Genomic DNA, 21,790 nt, shown 5'->3' with positions numbered 1-21,790 from the left:
GTAGAATATCATGATGAAAATGATAAACTATCCCTAGAATTTTTTTTCAACGAGGCATTTATTGTGAAATATTTGCAAGAAACAAAAAAGTTGTGTCTGTTCAGTGTCTGATATGGGGCTCTGTCTTAGAGCACGTGTCATTGCTTGTTTCCAATTGACACAGGTGTTATTTTCACGCCCAGCGCTCATGTTGTGTATCAAATGAACTTGCGTTCATGAGTGCGCCTTTGGTCTTAAAATAAGTTGTGGTTAGGCACAACAACAAAAACCTGGTCTAAAGTCAATAGCGCAGTGGTTTCGTGTTTGTTTAAACGACGCATTCGATGCGATGGGGGTGTTTCGATCACATTGCACGTACATTTTGGTTGTTACACACAGAGAGATGCGTTTCTCATTGTTCTCCTCCTAAATAAAAGGCATGTTTAAATAATAACACACATAATTAATAAAAAATAATGACATTGTGTCTTTGAAACGTTAATATGCACTATTTACAAAAAGTGTACAGAGCAAGAACAGCATTTTTTTTTTTTTTTTTTTTAAATGTCTTCTTATCCTTTCAGTCGTTACCGGCATTTAGCATACCGCATGCACCTTTGTCAGCTGGTGCTGGGGCTATTTGGGACAAAGCATATGAGTCGTCATCCCATCATGTGTAGTGTGCCAGATACACCAGGAGTTTCCTGATCTGGCTAGACAATATGTTGGCTTCCGTCCACCCCTTGTCTGAAGCGGGTCACGGGTGAGGCGATCACTTCCTCCTTCGAGTGTCTGTCATACTGGGCTGACAGGTTCTCTGGGATGGTGATCTTCGTCATGTCCGTGGAGGAAGACTCTGGGTCCTCCATCACCTCTTGAGTAACAAAAAGTATTTATGAAAGACAAATCTTTTAATATGATTGCTATGTTAGGTACCCTAACTGTTGATCTTGCGCTTTTTTTTATACATTTTATACTATGTATTTGAAAGAAAAACAGTATCAGTTATCACTATGTAATTATAATATCAATTTCATTTCAATTACATCTGGAAAACATTTTTTTCCGCACCAGGTTTGAACCACTTGCTTTTATCCCTCGACACTTTGTGAGGATGTGCACACTTTGGGTAGATCTGGTAGTCATGAGTATGCAAGAGTAGATGTAATGTGTGAACATTTTATACTCTTCAGTATTTATGTATTTTGCTGTTTGTGATGGAAATGATGTACATCATGTACTATATGAAGAGAAATGTTCAATGTAACTGTTTGATGTGACTTGTGACTAGTGACCCTTTGTATTGTTTTAAGACACATGTAAGGTATTTATATACTCAGTGTTATCAACAATGTGAGTCTTCACTTTATGGCAGGGTGATAACATTCCTACAGAGACAGACAAATACCATGTGTTTCTTCCAAGACAGTGAGTCTTCACTTTGTAAAAGGCCTGTGTGTTCCTTTGTGAATGCTCCTCTTGTACAAGATTAAACCCTTCTTTGGATCTTGAGCTGACTCCGATCTCCTTCCTCCAGATCTAAATTATTTTAACAAAACTTTTGGCGCCCAACGTGGGGCCCCAAAATATGTCGCTCTCTTCACATCAGCGGACCTGAAGACCTTGCAAGGCGGAGGTATGAAAATGCTTTTAATGTTTTATGTAAAGCACTTTGAATTACCTTGATGTTGAAAGGTGCTATACAAATAAACTTGCCTTACCTTGCCTTGCCTTGGTAACCTGTTTGATGAAGATAAGGACACCATGGTTTAAGGGATAATTGCGGTTTATGTGTTTATTCTACTGATTATGATGATACTACAGAAAATCTAACTGAAGTTGTAGTGTTCCGAATTGGGCGACTAGAGCCACTTAGAAGAAAAATACTTGCAGCATTTGTACATAATAAAAGTGACCCCATTTCTTCTGTTCTTTTTACGTGCAAAGGATAGTTTAGATAGGTAGGGATAGGTCTGTAGCCAAGCCTGAGGGGTTGACTAGCTTGGTGAGGGCGCTTCTGTTTTGTTTTGGGGTAACAATATAATCAAAATGCTTTTGAATTTATGCTTTTGTGCCTTGTCAAATGGAGTACCTGCGTGTGGTTGCTGGGGCAGCAGGACCGTGAGAGAGTTTCCCTATCTAGAAGGAAAATGGATAATTAGAATGTTTTGAACTGCCCGGGTTTTCGCTCTCACACTCCACAACATTTGTTATAATTATGCTGGAAATCAGCATAAACAGGAGGGATATGTGATGAAAATGATGTACTTCAAGTACTACATGAAGAGAAATGTTCAATGTAACTGTTTGATGTGACTTGTGACTAGTGAACCTTTGTATTGTTTTAGGACACATGTAAGGTATTTAGTATATACTCAATGTTATCACTTCCTGTGACGACCCTAGTATGGAAAATAGTAGAAGTTAAAACAATATTATGGATCATGTAAAAAAAAAGGCTTTGTCCTTCATTAGCTTTCTTGAATCTGTACCAATTTTACTACAAGTTCTTCCCTACTCTAAGATAATACAAGTCTTTTTCGGCATATTCTCAACTGATACGCTCAGCAACTACAACAAGAGTAGTTTTTCTTCTTCTACGGTTGAAATTACACCGTTCCGCTTCGTAGAGCTCAGGAAAACAATCAAACCCTGCGCTCTCAGCAGTGGCTGAACTGATTGTTATGGACTTTTAGGGCTTCATAAACGAGGTAATGACACAGATACCAACCACACACAAAAACGCAGCATTAATTGGCACTTCCAGGCTATGGCCTCTTTAAGATAGTAAACAAATGGCACGGGTCTCCTGGTCCCACTGCATTATTGGGGTTTTAATAATGCAGTGGGATGATTACTGAAACACTCTCCTCTCTGGTCTCCCTGACAAATCCCTCCATAAACTTCATCTGGTCCAGAATTCAGCTGCCCACATCATCACCAGAACCCCCTTATTCCACAACATCACCCCCATCCTACAACAACTTCATTGGCTCCCGGTCAATTTCAGAAATCAATTCAAAATCCATGCCTTCAAGGCCATCCACAACCTCGCCCCTCTGTATCTCTCCGACCTTCTCCTCATCGCCACCTCCTCCCGCTCCCTCAGATCCTCCTTCTCCATCTACCTCACTGTGCCCTCCGCCCGCCTCAGCAGAGCTTTGAGCCGCTCTGCTCCCCATCTTCCCAGTTGACTACGTGACTATGCAGCGTGAGCTTTTTTTTTTCAGCACCCCCTGCTGAGAATATGTTCCCGCAGCTATGGACTCCATCTGACACAGTCACTGAACTGCAATATGGCAGGAGAGGTTGTGATGCTCGCGATATTGACTTCTGTAGTGCTGTCGCTAAATACACCAGACTCCTCTGCCAGAACTGTGTAGTAGAAAAGTGCCATAATAAACAGGTGTTATACAATCATGCTGCTCTGTTTTAACACAGTTTAATTTAATGCACGTTTTATTTTGACTGTTATTATAACTGACTGATTTTATGACTGTTTATTCATTTACACTATTCATGAACTTCTAAATGACTAAATCCTGCTTTGTTGCCGCAAACTGTCATTCAAATCATTATGATTATCATTTTTACCTGCGCCCTTGGTGTTTAATTAGTCAAATATAATAGATTTTCTTACAGGATCTTTATCATCCAGAACCATGAATCCTGAACAACATAACCTGTCCACCATCTTGTTTAACACCTAACAAGTCTTGTTTATTTCTACTTCTGTTTCACAAATTCACTTCTCTAAAGTAAGCAGCAGTATATGTTGATGGAAAGCATGCATTAACATTTTAAACATTTTCAGAAAAACATTAATCACAGAATCAGAATACTGTCCTACAGTAATTCTCATCCCGATCATCCTCATTCTTGAGATAAGAGACAAAACATGTTTTAGAGTTTAATTTAATTTAATTACACATTAATTTGAAATTGGTACATTTATAAAGGCCTTAGCTAACAAATCACGTAAAGGAACAGTTACATGACTAGAACACCAAAAATAATGTTATTTTAATTTATCAAATCAGTCACTGATATCATAAAAACTGTTTCAGCACAAATATTTGCATGTAATTCTCAAGGAACAAATAAAATACACTGCAGGAGAAAGAATAATGGGTTATAATGATAATAATTAACAAAAAATGGAAACAACTAGGTGACACACAATTCCATTTGATGCCAGAAGAGTATGAAAAATAATATGAATTCTTATCAGTATTCATTATTCGTAAAAATTAGAATTGGTGTTCAATGTGTAAATATGACCTAACACATTTACAAGAAGAACTGGTTTAGGTTGTGGTTCGGAGCAACAACTCAAACTTATTATTTTGTCCTGGAAAGAAGTCCCTTCACAAAGTCCTTGAAGAACAAGGATAAAAGCCAACATAATTGCCATATTTTCAGTTGGGGGAACTTTCTACCTAAACTACTTTGATCGCAACCAAATCTGCAGTAAAGCTCGGTGCAGGTAAGTTGTCTGAAAATATAGTGGTGTGTTATGTACCATATCATTGGTAACAAGGTAAATGTCACGTCAAAGCCTGAGCATGTCTACATGTATTTGCAGTATGGAACTTGGTCATCAAGACTAGAAAAGCGCTATATACTGTAAATACAGATCATTTACCTTCTACTTGCCCGTTAAAACTGACTGATTTTATGACTGTTTATTCATTTACACTATTCATGAACTTCTAAATGACTAAATCCTGCGTTGTTGCCGCAAACTGTCATTCAAATCATTATGATTATCATTTTTACCTGTGCCCTTGGTGTTTAATTAGTCAAATATAATAGATTTTCTTACAGGATCTTTATTATCCAGAACCATGAATCCTGAACAACATCAACTGTCCACCATCTTGTTTATTTTTGCTTCAGTTTCACAAATTCACTTCTCTAAAGTAAGCAGCAGTATATGTTGATGGAAAGCATTGTTGGGGATCAGCTCATTCAAGATGGAGTCACATGCATCTCGGATGGAGAACACATGGCCCCTTGCTCAGAGACAAAGAGTGTCATAAAACTCAGTCAATAAAGATCCCTTATCTTCCACACATCAGTGGGAAACCCACCTCAGTGGTCACTTTGGGACATGTGACCCCCATGAAACAGGCAATACAAAAGCCAGGTTTCCCCTCCTTTTTTCTCTTTTCGCTCTTCTTCGCTCTTCTCTTCTCCATCTCACCGGAGGACACAGGCTCCTCTGCTCTCCCCTGCCCTTCTCGGTGCAGGAAGGACACAGACGTCAGGTCTTCGACTGAAGACCCTTCAGCACAGAGCTTAACAAGCTTCCAGCAGCAAGAGACCCTCTCTGCTGATCTTCGAGCAGGCCCGCTCACAGCAGCCTGCTATCCTCCCATCAGAGGCAGCGACACCAGAGCCTGCCTAAGGATCAACCAAGGATCCAGAGCCAGGTTAGCTCCAACTAGCTAACTTTGTGAGGAGGAACCTGAGCCACAGACACCAGAAACACAGTCAACCATCTACTGTTCCTGGACCAACAGACAGCACCTCAAAAGGACACTTTGGCATCTTTTAAGGACTTGGTAACGTAACTGGGCCTAGCATAGCATTACACTACTTGGCTAAGCATAGATGAAATGTTGTACTGAGCTTACTTGCTGACATAAAGTGTTGTTGTAATGTCTAGATTTAGGTTAATATGACGTTACACTCTAAGAAATGATTCATGGGGTTAGTTTGTATAGCTCAAAATCAAGAGCTTTTTCTGTATAAAAAAAACAAGTTTGTTATGTGTATACATTATAATGAGTTAAAAACTTAATTAAATAAGTTGGTCTAAATGAAAATAAATAAAATAGTTTTAACTCAATAAAACATGAATTTTCAACAAATATTTCTGCCTTAACTTAACATAGAGGTGTATTGAGTTAGCACAACTTTAAAATCTGTGTCCAAGTTTGTTAAAAAGCTGAGTACAAGGCTGACCTGCTCGGACATGTTTGGCACGAACAGACCATGCCTGTTGGAAGCATAAAGTTCGAAGACACGACTGAGTTGGAGAATCGCGGTTTGCAAACTTTACGGCTTGGTGAGTACAATTTTGACTTGTTTTATTCACAACAGCTAATAATACTGCATCATAATGCTTTTTATTAGTCAGCAATGGTATTGTGTAAGCTAGCAGTAATGCTAATAATTCAGTCTGACATTCGTGTTTGTTAGGTTTTGTTTTATGGTGGCAGGTTTTAATTGGCACTGGTTTTCAGTAGTTTAACTTTGTTTCTTGAAAAATTCTTAAAAAAATTTGTTGTAGTGTTGAAGGTTTGAGCAGCAATAGCTTCATGGCTCAGCCGTTGTAGGTGACTGAGCACACATTCGGTTTGTTCGTCAGCCATTGCAGCAGTCTAAGTGCAGTCTAAAAAACCATGTTGACGAAACGAATATTGTTGAGACGCCACAGCGGTGGTCATACCATTATTAAGCTAGTTGTTTTAACAGCACAAGTGTGCAATTGCCCACTGCCCATTTCTTTGCAGTAGTTTGCGTGCATTTTCTCTTGTTTTTCATCTTGAATAGTCAAAAACAGTTAAATATAATTTACTGTACTTAAGTTGCGCAAGTTGTAGGCACCACAGCCTTCTGAATGACCTAAATTCAAGTAATTTAAACAGAACCACTAGTTTTTTTTAAAAAAGTGGTATTCTGTTATCATGTAATTTTTTGATATTTGTAGATTTTCCCACTATTTTCCCACTACAAACCCTTAAAACATTAATATTGATTCTGATCTACCAGGATGGTGATGGGGATTGTCACAACACGAGGTGGTATACCTGCAGCCTGTGCAAAGATCGTCCTGGAGGGAACAGAGGTCCTAACGGATGTGGACGTTCCCAGAGCCTGTGCCTTGCTAATGGGGCTGATAAGTTTCCTGATTTATTTTATGAAGGCTACATTTTTGTTTACTCTTAAAATGGATATACACTCAGTCCTGTTACTGTAAGCAAGATGCTGACTGGTGTTTAAATAAACAGTTAGATCACAAAACTGGAATTTCAATGTGTGATTTATTCTGACTTAGATAAATAAGTTATTGTACTAAAAAAAATTAAGGTAACAATTTGCATGGACATTTCTGAGTAGAATGAAAGAAAAAGAAATAAGTTAGAATAACTAAAAGGAGTAATTTTAACACAATTAAAATTAAGTTGGTTCAAGTTAAATAAGCTTGTAGAGGAAAAGGCAAATCATGTTGCTTGTACTAAAGTAATTGAGTTGGCCTAACTAGAGAAGTTTTGTGGCATGTACTCAATACTAGTTGAAATAACTCAAAAATATCCATGCAAATTGTTACATCAATTTTTTACGTTGAGCCAGCCCATCATTTGTTAGAGTGTAGTTATGTGCATGCTTCTTAGCTCTCAGCTCTAGATGTGCATGCTTCTAACCTCTCATCTAACCTGACATCTCACTTTACAAAAGTAGTTAACCAAGAAACACCGTAGCCATGCGGTCAAGAAGCCATCTTTGATTCCGCCATCTTGTAGTTTCTTTGTCAACCGCCATCTTGATTTGTAGTCTACCTCTATCTGACTTGACCATTTGACCTGCACACACACAGACTCCCTCTTTCTCTCCTTTTCACACACATACACTGTATATAGTAAACAACAATATTCTTGTTTATATCTTTGATGTCTCTTTAATAAATGTTTTATAAAATATACAGTCTGGTCTGATTAATATTGCACAAGTGTGTATATTGCCAACCTCTTCCCTGTAGAACTCCAATCCTTCAATTCACCTAACTATTGATGTAGTATTGTGATTTATCAATTATTAAGTTAATTATTAATCATAATCCAAATTGGTAGTCGGCTTAATTTATGAGACTGTTTTTGGAGGTTATGAATTAATGGTTCATTTAGAACCGATTGTTCTCCTCTGTTTGAGAGGAGTGGTGCCCCGATTTGAGTTGGACTCAACTTTTTATAAGAAATTAATTATTCCATAATTAATCAATTATTAATATAATAAATTCATAACCAATCACGCCCCTAATCCCAACAGCATGCATTAACATTTTAAACATTTTTAGAAAAACATTAATCACAGAATCAGAATACTGTCATACAGTAATTCTCATCCCGATCGTCCTCATTCTTGAGATAAGAGACAAAACATGTTTTAGAGTTTAGTTAGTCAGTCAGTCAACATCTACCGCTTTATCCTCTGCCAGAGGGTCGCGGGGGGTGCTGTGCCAATCTCAGCTACATCGGGCGACAGGCGGGGTACACCCTGGACAGTTCGCCAGTCCATCGCAGGGCCACACAGAGATAGAGACAAACAACCATTCACTCTCACACTCACTCCTATGGTCAATTTAGAGTGTCCAATTTACCTAATCCCCACATTGCATGTTTTTGGACTGTGGGATAAAGCCGGAGAACCCGGAGAGAACCCACGCACACACGGGGAGAACATGCAAACTCCATGCAGAAAAGCCCTTGTTCGAACCGGGGCTCGAACCCCGGTCTTCGCGCTGCAAGGCGAGAGTGCTAACCACTACCTCACCGTGTGACCCTGTTTTAGAGTTTAATTTAATTTAATTTAATTTAATTTAATTTAATTTAATTTAATTTAATTTAATTTAATTTAATTTAAATCAATTTAATTTAATTTAATTTAATTTAATTTAATTTAATTTAATTTAATTTAATTTAATTTAATTTAATTTAAATTAAATTACACATTAATTTGAAATTGGTACATTTATAAAGGCCTGAGCTAACAAACCATGTAAAGGAACAGTTACATGACTAGAAAAATAGAGGTTATTTTAATTTTTATCAACTCACTAACTGATACACAATGCCATTTGATGCCAGAAGCGTATGAAAAATAATATGAATTCAGTATTCATTATTCGTAAAAAATTAGAATGGGTGTTCAATGTGTTAATATGACTGGAAAGAAGTCCCTTCACAAAGTCCTTGAAGAACATGGATAAAAGCCAACATAATTGCCATATTTTCAGTTGGGGGAACTTTCTACCTATAAACTACTTTGATCTCAACAGAATCTGCAGTAAAGCTCGGTGCAGGTAAGTTGTCTGAAAATATAGTGGTGTGTTATGTACCATATCATTGGTAACAAGGTAAATGTCACGTCAAAGCCTGAGCATGTCTACATGTATTTGCACTATGGAACTTGGTCATCAAGACTAGAAAAGCGCTATATACTGTAAATACAGACCATTTACCTTCTACTTGCCTGTTAAAACTGTCATGAAGTATATTTTGAGGTACATTTGTTGATGAGCCAACAATTTCAGTGAACTCTGACGCAGGACTTCCACGTCCTCAGTCCAGGTGCAGTAGCCTATGTTAAAACATTTTATACAAATATCACTTTGATTTTAGAGCTGCAACTATTTATTTTTTTAACAATCAAGTATCGCCTTTCTGTATGGAGTTTGCATCCTCTCCCCGTGTGATGTGTGGGTTTTCACCAGGTTCTCTGGCTTCCTTCACAGTCAAATAATATGCAGACATGGGGATTAGGTAAATTGGCCACTCTAAATTGACCGTAGGTGTGAGTGTGAGAGTGAATTGTTGTTTGTCTCTATATGTTTATATTACCCTGCGATGGACTGGCAAACTGTCCAGGGTGTACGCCGCCTATTGTCCTATGTCAGCTGAGATTGACACAGCACCTCCCGTGGCCCTCATGTGGAGGATAAAGCGGTAGAAAATGGATGGATGCATTATACAGATTATTCTCGACGACATGGAGCTTGATTGACTGTAAGTTAAATTGTACTTTGCTCTATTGCATAGAAATCTACAGTATAGGGATAAAGTGCAAGTGTTAATATGATATTGTATTACATATTGCCCTATTGCACTAGAACCTGTGAAGAGTGGGTGTTGGGAGTCGGAAATTATTTTCTTTGCTTTTTTCCTAACTGCCTGTTCATAAATACTATGTATGGGCTCTTCTTTCCTCCCTATGATTTTGATTGCTGTTTTGTGCATGCATGTAAGGTTGCCAAACCATGAGGTGATCCCATATATAATGATGATCTTAATCACCGCAAAAAATATAGCCTCTGTTGCAATCTATTGCGCAGGTTGTCAATATGTGTCTTTCAGCAGAGAAGATTATCAATAAGAACTCCTAAATACTTATATGAGAGTTCCCTCATAGGCCAAGATCTGCTCATCATGTTAATGTGTTTTCGGCGCCATCTTAGGTAGAGGCGTGCGTCTACAGTCACTGCTACTGTGCATGCCTCCTCCACTCTAGTTTCAGAAATGGGAGTGGCTTAGCTCGGCCAGCCGCATCACTCCCCCTTTCTTATCTTTATCTCCTGTTGCGCACACACACACACGCACACACAAACACACTGTGTTTATGGTGTGTATGTGAATTAATAAATTATTACTTTGATTCACCTGAAGGAACGCTCAGTATCTTTACTACATGAATACTGTGACAAATGGGGGTTGAGAGAGTCTGTGCTCGGATTCATACCTTCAATACTGTTCAATTGGGATATCTTTGATATCATAGTCAAGTAAAGTGATTATTTAGACTGATTTTAAAAGGCATAGGTTGATTGTTTTTCCCTGTTTTCAGGGTGGTGCTCCGATCTAAAATTAATTAAAATTTAATTCTTTTTTCAAAATATTTAATAAATAAATTATTATTTTTTATTATTTTATTTTTTATTTTTGTCAATCAAATTATTGCCGCTATTGTTGATCCCCCAACAATGTGAATCTACACTGTATTAAAAGCTGAGCTGAAATCAACAAATACACTTCTAGCACAAGCTTTTGTGTTCTCAAGGTACTTGGAAATAAAGTGCAAAGTGCGAAGGATTGCATCATCAGTGCTGCATTCCTGCTTATACGCAAACTGGTACACATCTAACTTTGGCTCGACATCCTTCATGAGCAGTGACACAACACATTTTTCAAATTATTTCATAACAATCGAGGTGAGAGCTACGGGACGAAAAGCATTGTTTACTGTGGCACAGGGCTATTTAGGCAGCCCCCTCTGTAAAGGGAGGCTTCCTGCCTTCATTTGCCAATGTCACCAGACCTGGGTCCAGGCCCAGGCCACCCTCCTCTGAGCCACTGGCTGCTACACATCCACCTACAACCATTGCCACTCCCAGACTCCGGAGTACCAGCCGGGTCAAAAGGTCTAGCTCTCCATCAGGGACCTCCCCCTGAAGGTTGAATCTAAGACACTGGCCCTACGGTTCATCAGGACATTCGAAGTTAAAAGGGTTGTACTGGACCATGCCCTCATCAGAAGGTTCCATCAGGAACAATCCGGATCAGCCGATGAAGACCGGATGTATCCCCAAGCCCGTCTAACACTAAGTCCAAAGTCGACAACGTCAGCACCGAGGACCCCTCCTCTGATTAGGGTGACGAGCTCCCGGGAGCCAGAGAAGAAAGGATGAAGGGGGATCTCTCCAAGGAATATTAGCCTTCCCACCCGACTCTGCGTGGGGTCGTTTTTTTTCAGCTTGTTCTGTCATTCATACTAGTCACTCCAACGCTTTTTGGACTGATTCCCCGGTATCGACCATGCCTGTCCCCGACCTGTCTGCTGTTTCTGTCCTGTGATTGACCCAGCCTTCCGCCCCCGAGCTTGGCACAGGGATGTAGATTGGAGGAGGGTTTGGATCTGTGGCTCGCCAAGACGTCCCCCCTCACTGGCGAGCCCAGGCTTTTGCTGGACACTTGGAGATGAAGTGTCCGACTTCACCACAGTAGAGACAGAGGTTTGACATGCGACGTCTTTCTCTCTCTTCAGGGGTGAGGCTGGCCCGGCCGACCCTGCATGGGCTCAAACTCTTTCATGGGTTGACCAGCAGGAGGAGATGACAGCAGGGGAAGAACTGAAGGACGTCAATCCGAGTGCCTCTCCTGCCATCTGGCCAGGTTGCGTCTGGCCACGATGCGTCTGTTGATGCAGGAAACCAGCTTGATGATGCCGTCCAGTGAGGAGGACAGGTTGTTAGAGACCAGCTCGTCCTTGATGTAGTCAGCCAGTCCCAGAAGGAAAGCGTTGACCTGGGCTGGTGGGTTCCACTCGCTCAGCCAAGCCTTGGAGCGGAAGTCGATGGTGTAATTCACCACAGAGTGGGACCCCTGGCTGAGCTCCAGAAGCCACCTGAGATGTCGAGTGATGCCACCCCGAACACCTTGCGGAGCTCAGTGGCAAAGGTCTGGAAGGAGGATCAGGCTGGCGTGTGTCAAAATACACTGCACTCTATCAAGTCCCTGCACGAGCCAATGCGGCAGTGGAGTTCGTCCACTTTTTTTTGAAGATTAGCCAGCACTATTTTGAGTAGGGATGGGAGGACACCATCATCGTCTGATTAAGGTGCTTGTCTCCTCCGCCAATATTTGCCTTTGTCCAAAGAAATTGCTTATTTGAGAAACAAGCTCTGGAGTAATCCCGTTAACATAGCATTGTCTGAAAGAGTTGTAGGGTCATAAACAATAAGATGTACACACGGAAAAACAGTGCACAAGTGCAAGACTGCAGAGAGAGCAATTCACAGCGTGTCGCCATGGTAAGGTGCCATCTTACCAAAAGAAACACATCAAGGAAGCAAGTAAAACCTGTGGCTTATGATATGTATACATCTTTTTTTTTTTTTTTTTTTAACATAGTCATAGAGTAGAAATCAGGTACAAATCAGATATTGAAATCAAAGCTGAACATAAACTCTATTTGACATCCCCCTCCCACAGAAAAGACTTCTTGGGACCATGAACGCTGCCACTCCCACTGAGGTTGACTTCACTTTCCTGGAGGAGGGTTTCTCTGCATGGGATACTGTTGAGCAGAAGATCAATGAATCTTTTCTAATGGTAAGAGAAACATGAAATATAGCAAAAACTAACAAACAACTTTGTGGTGAGTGGATTGGTAACAAATACAAGTACACATATGCACATATACTTACTTAATTTTAGCATCTGCAGCAAGCACATGTCTAGATAACGTTACTCTTGGATGTGCATGACAGTGCTTCATCACTGCTGTGATGTGCATAAGATTAAACTCTAAACATGTTCTGTGAGCAATTACAAGAATTATTTGTCATCAGCACACACACTGAGTTTCAACTGAAGAGAAATGTATTGCCAAACTGAGGAAAAAAGTTGGTGATAGGTCATGTTATAACAAGATGAATATCTTGTTATAACAAGATGAATATTATGTTATAACCAGACAATGTAATAACTAGACAATGTTACAGCGTTCAACCATCACCAACTTGATGGCCTTGATGAACTTGAACTTGCCATGTATTTAGCAGAAAGCTCTAATTTGCAAGCCAGCAAAGTAAACTTGAAGATGATTCCTTGCGAGTTGAACATATGCGTTGAATCGTTTCACTATTTCTCCCCAATTGATTTCACCACAGCCACAGAAAAATGAACTTAGAACTTAGCCTACTGCTTTTGTTAAACACATGTATCTTTCATCTTCTCCATCACAGGATGACCGGGATGCCTTCTACGTCTGTGACTTGGGAGATGTGTTGAAGAAACACCTGCGCTGGGTGAGGGCTCTGCCACGTGTCACTCCTTACTACGCTGTCAAATGTAACGACTCCCGGGAAGTCGTTATGACACTGGTGTCCCTGGGAACTGGCTTTGACTGTGCAAGCAAGGTGTGTTTTGAAATTTTGTCCAAGGCACAAGATCAAAAAAAACCTCAAACACAATAAAACTTTTTTGATGTTTTGCTTTGGTTGGCAATTTCACTTCTAGACAGAGATTCAGCTGGTCCAGTCACTGGGAGTGGATCCAAGCAGAATCATCTATGCCAACCCCTGCAAACAAGTCTCTCACATCAAGTATGCGTCAGCTCATGCAGTCCAGATGATGACCTTTGATAGTGAAGAGGAACTTGTGAAAGTGGTTCATTGTCATGACAATGCCAAGTACGGATATTTATCATCCATAATATGCTAATTATGCTTGTTTTTAAAATTTGTTTATCTTACTTTTTCTCAGAATTATTGTCCTTTTCACTAATAACTTAATTTATGTCTTACACAGGCTGGTGCTGCGAATCACCACTGATGACTCCAAGTCAAAATTTCCCCTCAGTATGAAGTTTGGGGCCCAACTCAAATCCTGTAGAGGTCTCCTGGAGCGAGCTAAAGAGCTTGGGCTGGATGTGATTGGTGTAAGCTTCCATGTTGGCTGTGGTTGTACTGATATGAAGAGCTACACGCAGGCCATATCTGATGCTTACTGTGTTTTTCATATGGGGGTGAGTTGTGACTGAAATACAAATGCAGCTGATTTATTAACATTTTTATCAAAGACCTAGGTGACATCCATACTACTCCATTTTCATTTGAAGTCCCATTGTGTAACTTCTGTTGCCAAAACACTGCTAGCACTGCTACCCCTATTTTATTTAAACGAAAAGAAAACACCACTATACTCATGTAGAGTCATGTAGAGCCAATTAATTGGCATTGTATGAAGTCATATTTCAATGGTTTGAATATAATACTATATTTAAAAGTTACATACATACTTACCGCAGCCTTAAAAAGCAGGTACTACCAGGTAATTATTAAGGTACTTAGAATAATTATAAATGTAATAATTAAAATAATTAAAAGAATTGTCAGTATCAAACATTTGTCAGATTATCTTGAGATAGTATGAAAGAGTTCCAGATGGACAGTCACTCCAAGCCTGAGTCTACCTCCGGTCCTCAGTAGCCAATCAGCAGGCGGCTTTCTTTGGCCTGTCCATGGTCAGAATTGCACACAAAAAGTCAGGGAGTGCAAAAAACAAGTTTGGAGTGCAAACGCAAAAAAGCGGGAGCAAGCGAAGTCCAATCATTGCAAAAAAAAAACTATATATTCAAACAAATAAAATACAATAATTTTGAATGATTAAACCGATATTTTATTTGCAATTTGTGTATTTTGATTTTGTGGTTCATTGTTTGCTCAATTCATCAAGTGTTTGCTTCTTGAGTGAGGCTTACTACTTATGGGGTTTGCCGAATCAAACCCCATTTGTCAACATCAAACCCACAGCGAGTTCGGTGAATAAAACAAAAGGATCGTGTGCATGAGAGATGTACGCTCTCCACTCAGCCGTGAAACAACAACAAACATACCGAGTGATCAAATGAAATTATCTCACTACGTGAGGGAGAAGGGAATTAATAAATGTTTAAACAAAAAATTAAAGTTTACAAAGATAAAACAAATATGAACGTGTGGGTGCGCAATCCAACATGTTCAACACAAAGAATAGTTAACAAACACAGAAACTTAACCTAACTCTGTCCAGAACACTTTCGCCTCTTACTGTAAGCAGATACCAAGGTGTCCTTGGGTCCCGTCCAGTTTGTTGTAGTCACGTTTGTTGTAGGGCCGTTGTTAAACTCAAAGTGGAAAGCTGTTGATCCTCTGCCTTGTGGATATGCTGGCAAATATTGACACATCATCAGTGATGTGTCAATATTATAATAAACATTTGCTAAATTTAAATGAATCAGTAAATACATTTCTATAGAAATAAATATTTTTATTGGATTATTTCTCAGTGGTGACAGATAATTTTACTTTAATTTAACCTGTTTTATAATGAAAAAATAGTAATATTGATGCAGCCTGAATCTTGTGACATCTAGGAAGAGCTTGGCTTCAAAATGGATCTCTTGGACATTGGTGGTGGATTTCCTGGTTCAGATAAGAAGGATATACTCATGTTTGAAGAGGTAAGATGCTACTTAAAGTGTATTAAAAGTTGTTTTTTTTAAGTTTTTGTTCAATTAATGAGGCAGTACATCTTTAAAGTAGTTAGGGCTTCATTGAAACCAGCTTCGTCTTTTTTACAGTCTGAATTACATGTGGAAACTTTATATCCTTTTCTAGATCACAGCTGTTATCAACCCTGCTCTGGACAAGTACTTCCCAGCTGACACTGGTGTCAAGATCATTGCTGAGCCAGGAAGCTTTTATGTAACTTCTGCTTACACACTGGTTGTCAACATTATTGGCAAGAAGGTCATTGTAAATGAAGAGTCAGCGTCTGATGGTAATAATGATTTAGATCAACCAATTAACAAGTGGACGTGCAATGTCACAAAAATGCAGGCTGATGAGCGCCATTCACTAACTCACAAAACAACATTCTTTTACTGCGATGTTACCCCATCATCTAATGGTCCTTGGTCTATTAACATGTCTATAATGGCAACAGCAACACAGGCACTTAACCCCATGTTGCTCCTGACGGCTGTGCTGGCAGTGTGTGAATGGGTATGAAAAGATGTGTCATAGAAAAAAAAAGTGCTGCACGTAGACTCCTTCCCTAAGGTTTTTAGGGCCAAGGACCATAACTTCTGTTTTGTCTGCGTTAAGGGTAAAATGTTCTGTGTCATCCTCCTTGCGATACACAGACCACTTAACACTGCATCACTTGACAATCATGGCGGCATTATGACCTAGATAATTGTAGATAACTGAACTATATCTCCAGTGTTGTTAAACCATCCTTCATTCCTATAGTGTGTACATGACAGTACTGGACATTGTGAACAAAGTTGAGCAACGTAATACATATTTGTGACAGTAAATTGTAACTGATCTTAAACAGGCAATTAGGGTTTAAACGATCACTGAACAGTATTTGTTTGGGGCTAAACGAACAAGCAGAACATGTAACGAAATAAACAGAATAACACTTATGTAGGCATTCACGCACAACAGTTACAGAGCCTTTCCAACCTGTAGAACACTGAACTTGCTTGTGCTGCGTATGTTATATAAACAGCTCTAACTAGAGTGTGCACCTTACGTGCTGCATCAGTACTTCAGGGAGTGTATGCTGTTTGTCGCTAGACTGACCTCTAGGGGCAGAGCAGGGAGGTTTGCACATTTTCTGTACAATGTCCTGGACATCTCTCCATGTTGGTTCACTGTTGTCAAGCTCTTCCTCAGGAGTTTCAGCAGTTCTGCTGATCTTTGGGTATGCACTATAGGCTTGATTCCCGGGGGGGGGGGGGGGGGGGGGTTGCTCTTAGGGCTGCCCTTAGGGCTGGTCAATCTTCCAGATCTTGCCTCCCCAAAAAACAGAGTTTTGGTAAATCTGTATGGGTCCTTAATGAACTGAGCTCGCTTGGAGTTGTAGGAATGGTGTTTGAGAAGACAAGTGCAACAGATGTTGTGAGAACAACAAATCTGTGTTATTAGTCGGCAGGGTTAGATTACTTTAACTCTAATGGTTGGTATTTCATTAGTAAAGTAGTTCATAAAGTCATTACTACCTACAGAGAGTTAATGGTTTGGTCAGTTCAACAGAACTACAACTATGTGTCAGACTGGCTACAATGCTGAAGAGAAACATATGGTTGTTTTCTTCTATTAAAGATCAATAATGGGATTTTCTGGTTAAGAATAACTAGTGACCTGTCCAGGGTGTACCCCATGTTCTGAGGGAGTGATTGAGTGAGTGAGTGAGTGCACAAAAAAATTCAACTGTTTATCCTTTTTCAGAGGAAGATGGAGGAACTGATGAAAGGATCACTGACAGGACTCTGTACTACGTCAATGATGCAGTGTCCAAATCTTTTTCCTGTAAAGAAATGACCCCTGTTCAGTTTCCACCAACACTACTTAAGGTAAATGAATAAAATTTCAAAAAAATTCAAACCTGAAATTGCAAGAAGTTACCCATCATAGAAAAATGTTGAACACAGCACACCAAGCACAAATGTGTCCATCTATCCATCCATTCTTTTTCCACTGCGTTGTCCTCAATGTGAGGGTTGCATGTGGCGCTGCAGCCAATCCCAGCTGACAAAAGGCGAAAGGTGGAGTATACCCTGGACAGGTCACCAGTACATCATAGGGACATACAGGGACAATTAACTTTTCACTCTCACATTCACACATATGGTTAATTTAGAGTGTCCAATCTAATCCCACATTTTACATGCTTATGACAGGGAGGAAGCCAGAGTGCACACAAGGATAACATGTAAACTCCACACAGAAAGGTGAAACTGCTGACCTCCTTGCTGTGAGGCAACAGTGCTAGTCACGAAGATGCAATTATATTTTTTAATCATAGATGTTTCAACCCTCATCCCATAACATCTACTGGTGGCAGAGCAGTGAACAGGGACGTCTCCCAACAACTCCCCACAGCTAACCATTTCCAATAGCTACTGGCTGCCTAAATCCTGCAGCACCTTCCCAAACCCAGAAGCTTGAAATGTACGCAAATTCAAAAAGTTCCTTTGTGGCTTTGTGTAGCTCCTTACCCTGCAGCCATAGGTTTTGGAGTATGTGCAGCACTGAGCTTCCAACAGAACCCCTAGATCTCCACTGGGTGGAGGTATGTCATCCACCCACTTCCCCTGCACTCTGCCACCAAGTTAGCATGCTTCCTTTCATGGGCAACTTCCAGCCGCTCCTATGGTACCTTGAGCTCCACCAGTAGCACTGATCTTTAGGCTTACATGAAGATGAAAAAAATGAAAACACACATTGAGCTGTAGGATTTTTTTATCCATAGAAGGTGAATATACAGCATATGTTTGTATAATCTGATAAATTATTTTACATGCCTTAACAATTGTTTGGTTTGTAAAGCCTCAGAATAAGTTGTTTATATGTGTGTATAGCTTATGTTAGGATGACCTGTAGCCAGCCTATAATTTGCAGCAACATGCTACCACAATATCCTTTCTGGTATGTGAAGGCCACCATAGTTTTGGAAGAGTTCACTGTTTGAGAGAGGCCGTTTCTCAATATCCATACTTGTGCGTACTTGAGCGTACTTGCGTACTCCCGTACTTGTGAAAACGTCATCAGCCTCAGTCCAAGTGCTGTTCCAATTCTCAAGTAAGCGAACAGCGAGGACGGTTCTCAAACCCGGAAATGTTCTCGCTCCGCCCATTTTTACCAAGTATGCATCGGAGGTGACTTAAGCGTACTTGCGATGGCCATGTATCCCAGAATACATTTCGGCGGAGCGTAGCAGCAGATAATAGAAATATAAATCTGAAATAAATATTTTTCTGTGTCCCGGAACAAAGTTTTAACATCATTTGAGGCGAGAAATGAGTCATTTAGAATTCAAACATGTGGTTTGTGTATGAAGATCTGACGTATTTATAGTTTGGCAGCGACGTTTGTCGGAGGTGATCAGCTCCGCCTCTGCGGACGTTCGGCGCTCACTGTGCCCGGCACAGAGCAGCGTTACCTCGGCCTGTCCTGATGAAATGATCCGCTGGCTCAGACGTCGCTGTCATTAGATGCTCGGTGTGATCCATAGATTTGTTGTTGACGTGTTATTTTGTTTTTAATGGAAACGTTTTGACCTGAAAGTTTGAAGGTTTGTATATTATTAATGTTTTATTTATTTTAACTTTGAATGTTAGATTTATATTAAAGTCGAGATTTATATTTAAATATAATATGTAAATATTAGATATGTATAGTATAGTATGTAGAGTAGTATATATTTGTACACGTACATATATGTCATACATACATATATATATATATACTACTCTACAATGCTGTAATATATCTATTTTCCACATTGTATTATTTGTATTGTATATTTTAATAGAAATAAATTAATAAATGAAGTTAAATATTTAAAATGTAAAAATAATAACAACATATATATGCATTTATTGAAAGTATTTCATATGTTCATTTATCAACACTGTAGGGGGCGGTAATGAGGCTGCAGCACTTGGCGCCAGCCACCATTCAAACAGCAGAACAATACATACATACTTGCATACTTGAGTATTGAGAAACAACCACATACTTGTGTACTCCCGTACTTGGCAAGTATATACTCCCAGCGTACTTCTCAAGTATATACTTCCCAAGTACGCAAGTACATACTTGCTTACTTGAGTATTGAGAAACGGTATCAGTCTCACGGCTACTTCTTACAATTCTTACAAATAGAAGGGCCGACTTTGGTTCAGTGTGAATAGGTAAGATAAGAGAGACAAAAACAAAGGTTTACTGTCTCCAATGTTTGTTTTTCCAACACTCTCTTTCCTCTCCCCAATAGAAACCACAGCCACATGAAGCCACATACCCCTGCAGTATCTGGGGTCAAACTTCTAGTCGTCATGATATTATTGTAGATCATTGTTACCTGCCTGACCTGCAGGTCAGCGACTGGCTGATCTTTGAAGACATGGGTGCCTACACCATTTCAAGCTTTTCTAACTTCAGTGGATTCATTAATCCTAATATTCACTATGTCATATCTCGCCCTGCCTGGTGAGTGATGTCAATGGACTACTGTCTCATGAAAAACGTACAGGTTTAAGTGCATGTTGTGATCCTGGACAATCTAACTTTATCTGCATATTCTTCTCTAGGCAACATGTGAAGCAAGTCCAATCCCAGGCCATTCCAGCTCCTGTGGAGGAATCACACCTGTTTCAAGAGACAACCTTCTGTGGCCAAGAGACAAGCAATGACTAAAATGACCTGTTATTTCTTGCTAAATCTGCTGTCAGTTTTTTTTTTCTAATTTGGTAAGTCTAGTTTGAGATTGTTGTTTATTTCATCAATCCATTTAAAGAGGGACCAAAGAAAATAGTAACCACTGTAACATTATCACTGATTAATGCCATGATTTGAAATTTGAGAACAATTTACAGGAAAAAAAAAAAAATCACAAAACAAATTTACAAAAGCAGAAATAAATGTATATCTTTAGTAAACCACTCAGTCACAGTCCATCCTCAGTCATAAATTCCACAGAGGAATTTACTCTATCTCTACTCTATCACAAGTGTTTTGCATCTTGTTCATTTGGGGTTTTTTGTACTGAAAGTAAATTTGTCTCAAACATTTTAAGTGTTTCACAATTTGTAATATTGTCATGCAATTACCGGCCACCATAAAAAAGTGGCTTCTCCCAGGTGTAAAAGTCCCAGGTATTCCTGCTAATTTAGATGTGATAGAGACTTGTGCCACTCTGTCCGTATCATTTTAGACTGTTTGCATGTTAATATATGCCATTTCCTGTATCCTCCTGTAAATCTTGTAATTGTTGCAGATTCTAGATTTTCATGGTTGCATTACTCCTGCTTGTATGTGCTTAGTCGGACTGGAGTTGGACTCGGCGTTATGCGCATGCACCAATATTATTCCCCAGTCTTTGATCGAAAGTAGAAGGAATGAAGGTATAAACTGCAGCAGCATCTTTCTTCGGACAACACAGCAACCCAAACTAGATCTAATTTGTATCATGATTAATATGTCAACAGGCAACGGATTCAATATGCACTAGCTTATCGAGAGATACACCCCCACCTACAGAGGCAGAGTCAGAAGAACACAGCCAATACATGTATTTTGTCCTCTGCATTTATACTCGGAATCTGCACTTTGTCTGTCAGACGACGGCTTTAGCTCGATTAAACTATGCATATAAATGTTCTGACTATTGTCTTCTGTTGATAAACAAAAGGGGGGGTGGATGCAGACAATGCTGCACGCACAAATGGACAACTTGGAATTTACTTCGAACTGCAAACCTGCTGCATTTCTAGGCTGTATAACTTGAATGAGTTTTTAAGGTTCGAGTTTGAATGATCACTTGGAGTATCAATGTGAGCTAACTACTTTGAAGTAAATTTTAATGTAAACATTATATTTTTGATGATTCACAGATACAATTTTTGTGAAACTTTTCAGCATTAATTATGAGACAATCTTTTTTGTAACCAAGCTAAACTTAGTATGGAAATAGAA

The 21,790-nt window shown here is 39.5% G+C and overlaps 1 protein-coding gene across 3 annotated transcripts; it reads left to right on the top strand.

The window, feature by feature from the left end:
• The first annotated feature begins 4,373 nt into the window (after positions 1-4,373).
• On the top strand, positions 4,374-21,414 carry LOC131444294 (ornithine decarboxylase-like). 3 transcript variants are annotated; one of them, XM_058614474.1, is made up of 10 exons: positions 4,374-4,465; positions 12,750-12,869; positions 13,505-13,678; positions 13,779-13,951; positions 14,070-14,286; positions 15,676-15,762; positions 15,920-16,082; positions 17,543-17,667; positions 20,091-20,305; positions 20,407-21,414. In XM_058614474.1, the coding sequence occupies exons 2-10, from the start codon at positions 12,768-12,770 to the stop codon at positions 20,510-20,512; spliced, it is 1,362 nt and encodes a 453-aa protein (XP_058470457.1). In that variant the 5' UTR covers positions 4,374-4,465; positions 12,750-12,767; the 3' UTR covers positions 20,513-21,414. The 3 variants fall into 3 exon arrangements, with proteins under 3 accessions (XP_058470457.1, XP_058470456.1, XP_058470458.1); XM_058614473.1 differs by lacking the exon at positions 4,374-4,465 and adding an exon at positions 8,952-9,067; XM_058614475.1 differs by lacking the exons at positions 4,374-4,465; positions 20,091-20,305 and adding an exon at positions 8,952-9,067.
• The last annotated feature ends 376 nt before the right edge of the window (positions 21,415-21,790 follow it).

This window comes from Solea solea, chromosome 18 (assembly GCF_958295425.1).
Source record: "Solea solea chromosome 18, fSolSol10.1, whole genome shotgun sequence".
Taxonomy (NCBI): domain Eukaryota; kingdom Metazoa; phylum Chordata; class Actinopteri; order Pleuronectiformes; family Soleidae; genus Solea; species Solea solea.
The sequence above is the reverse complement of the archived record's forward strand: the minus strand, read 5'-3'. Positions and strand labels throughout refer to the sequence as shown.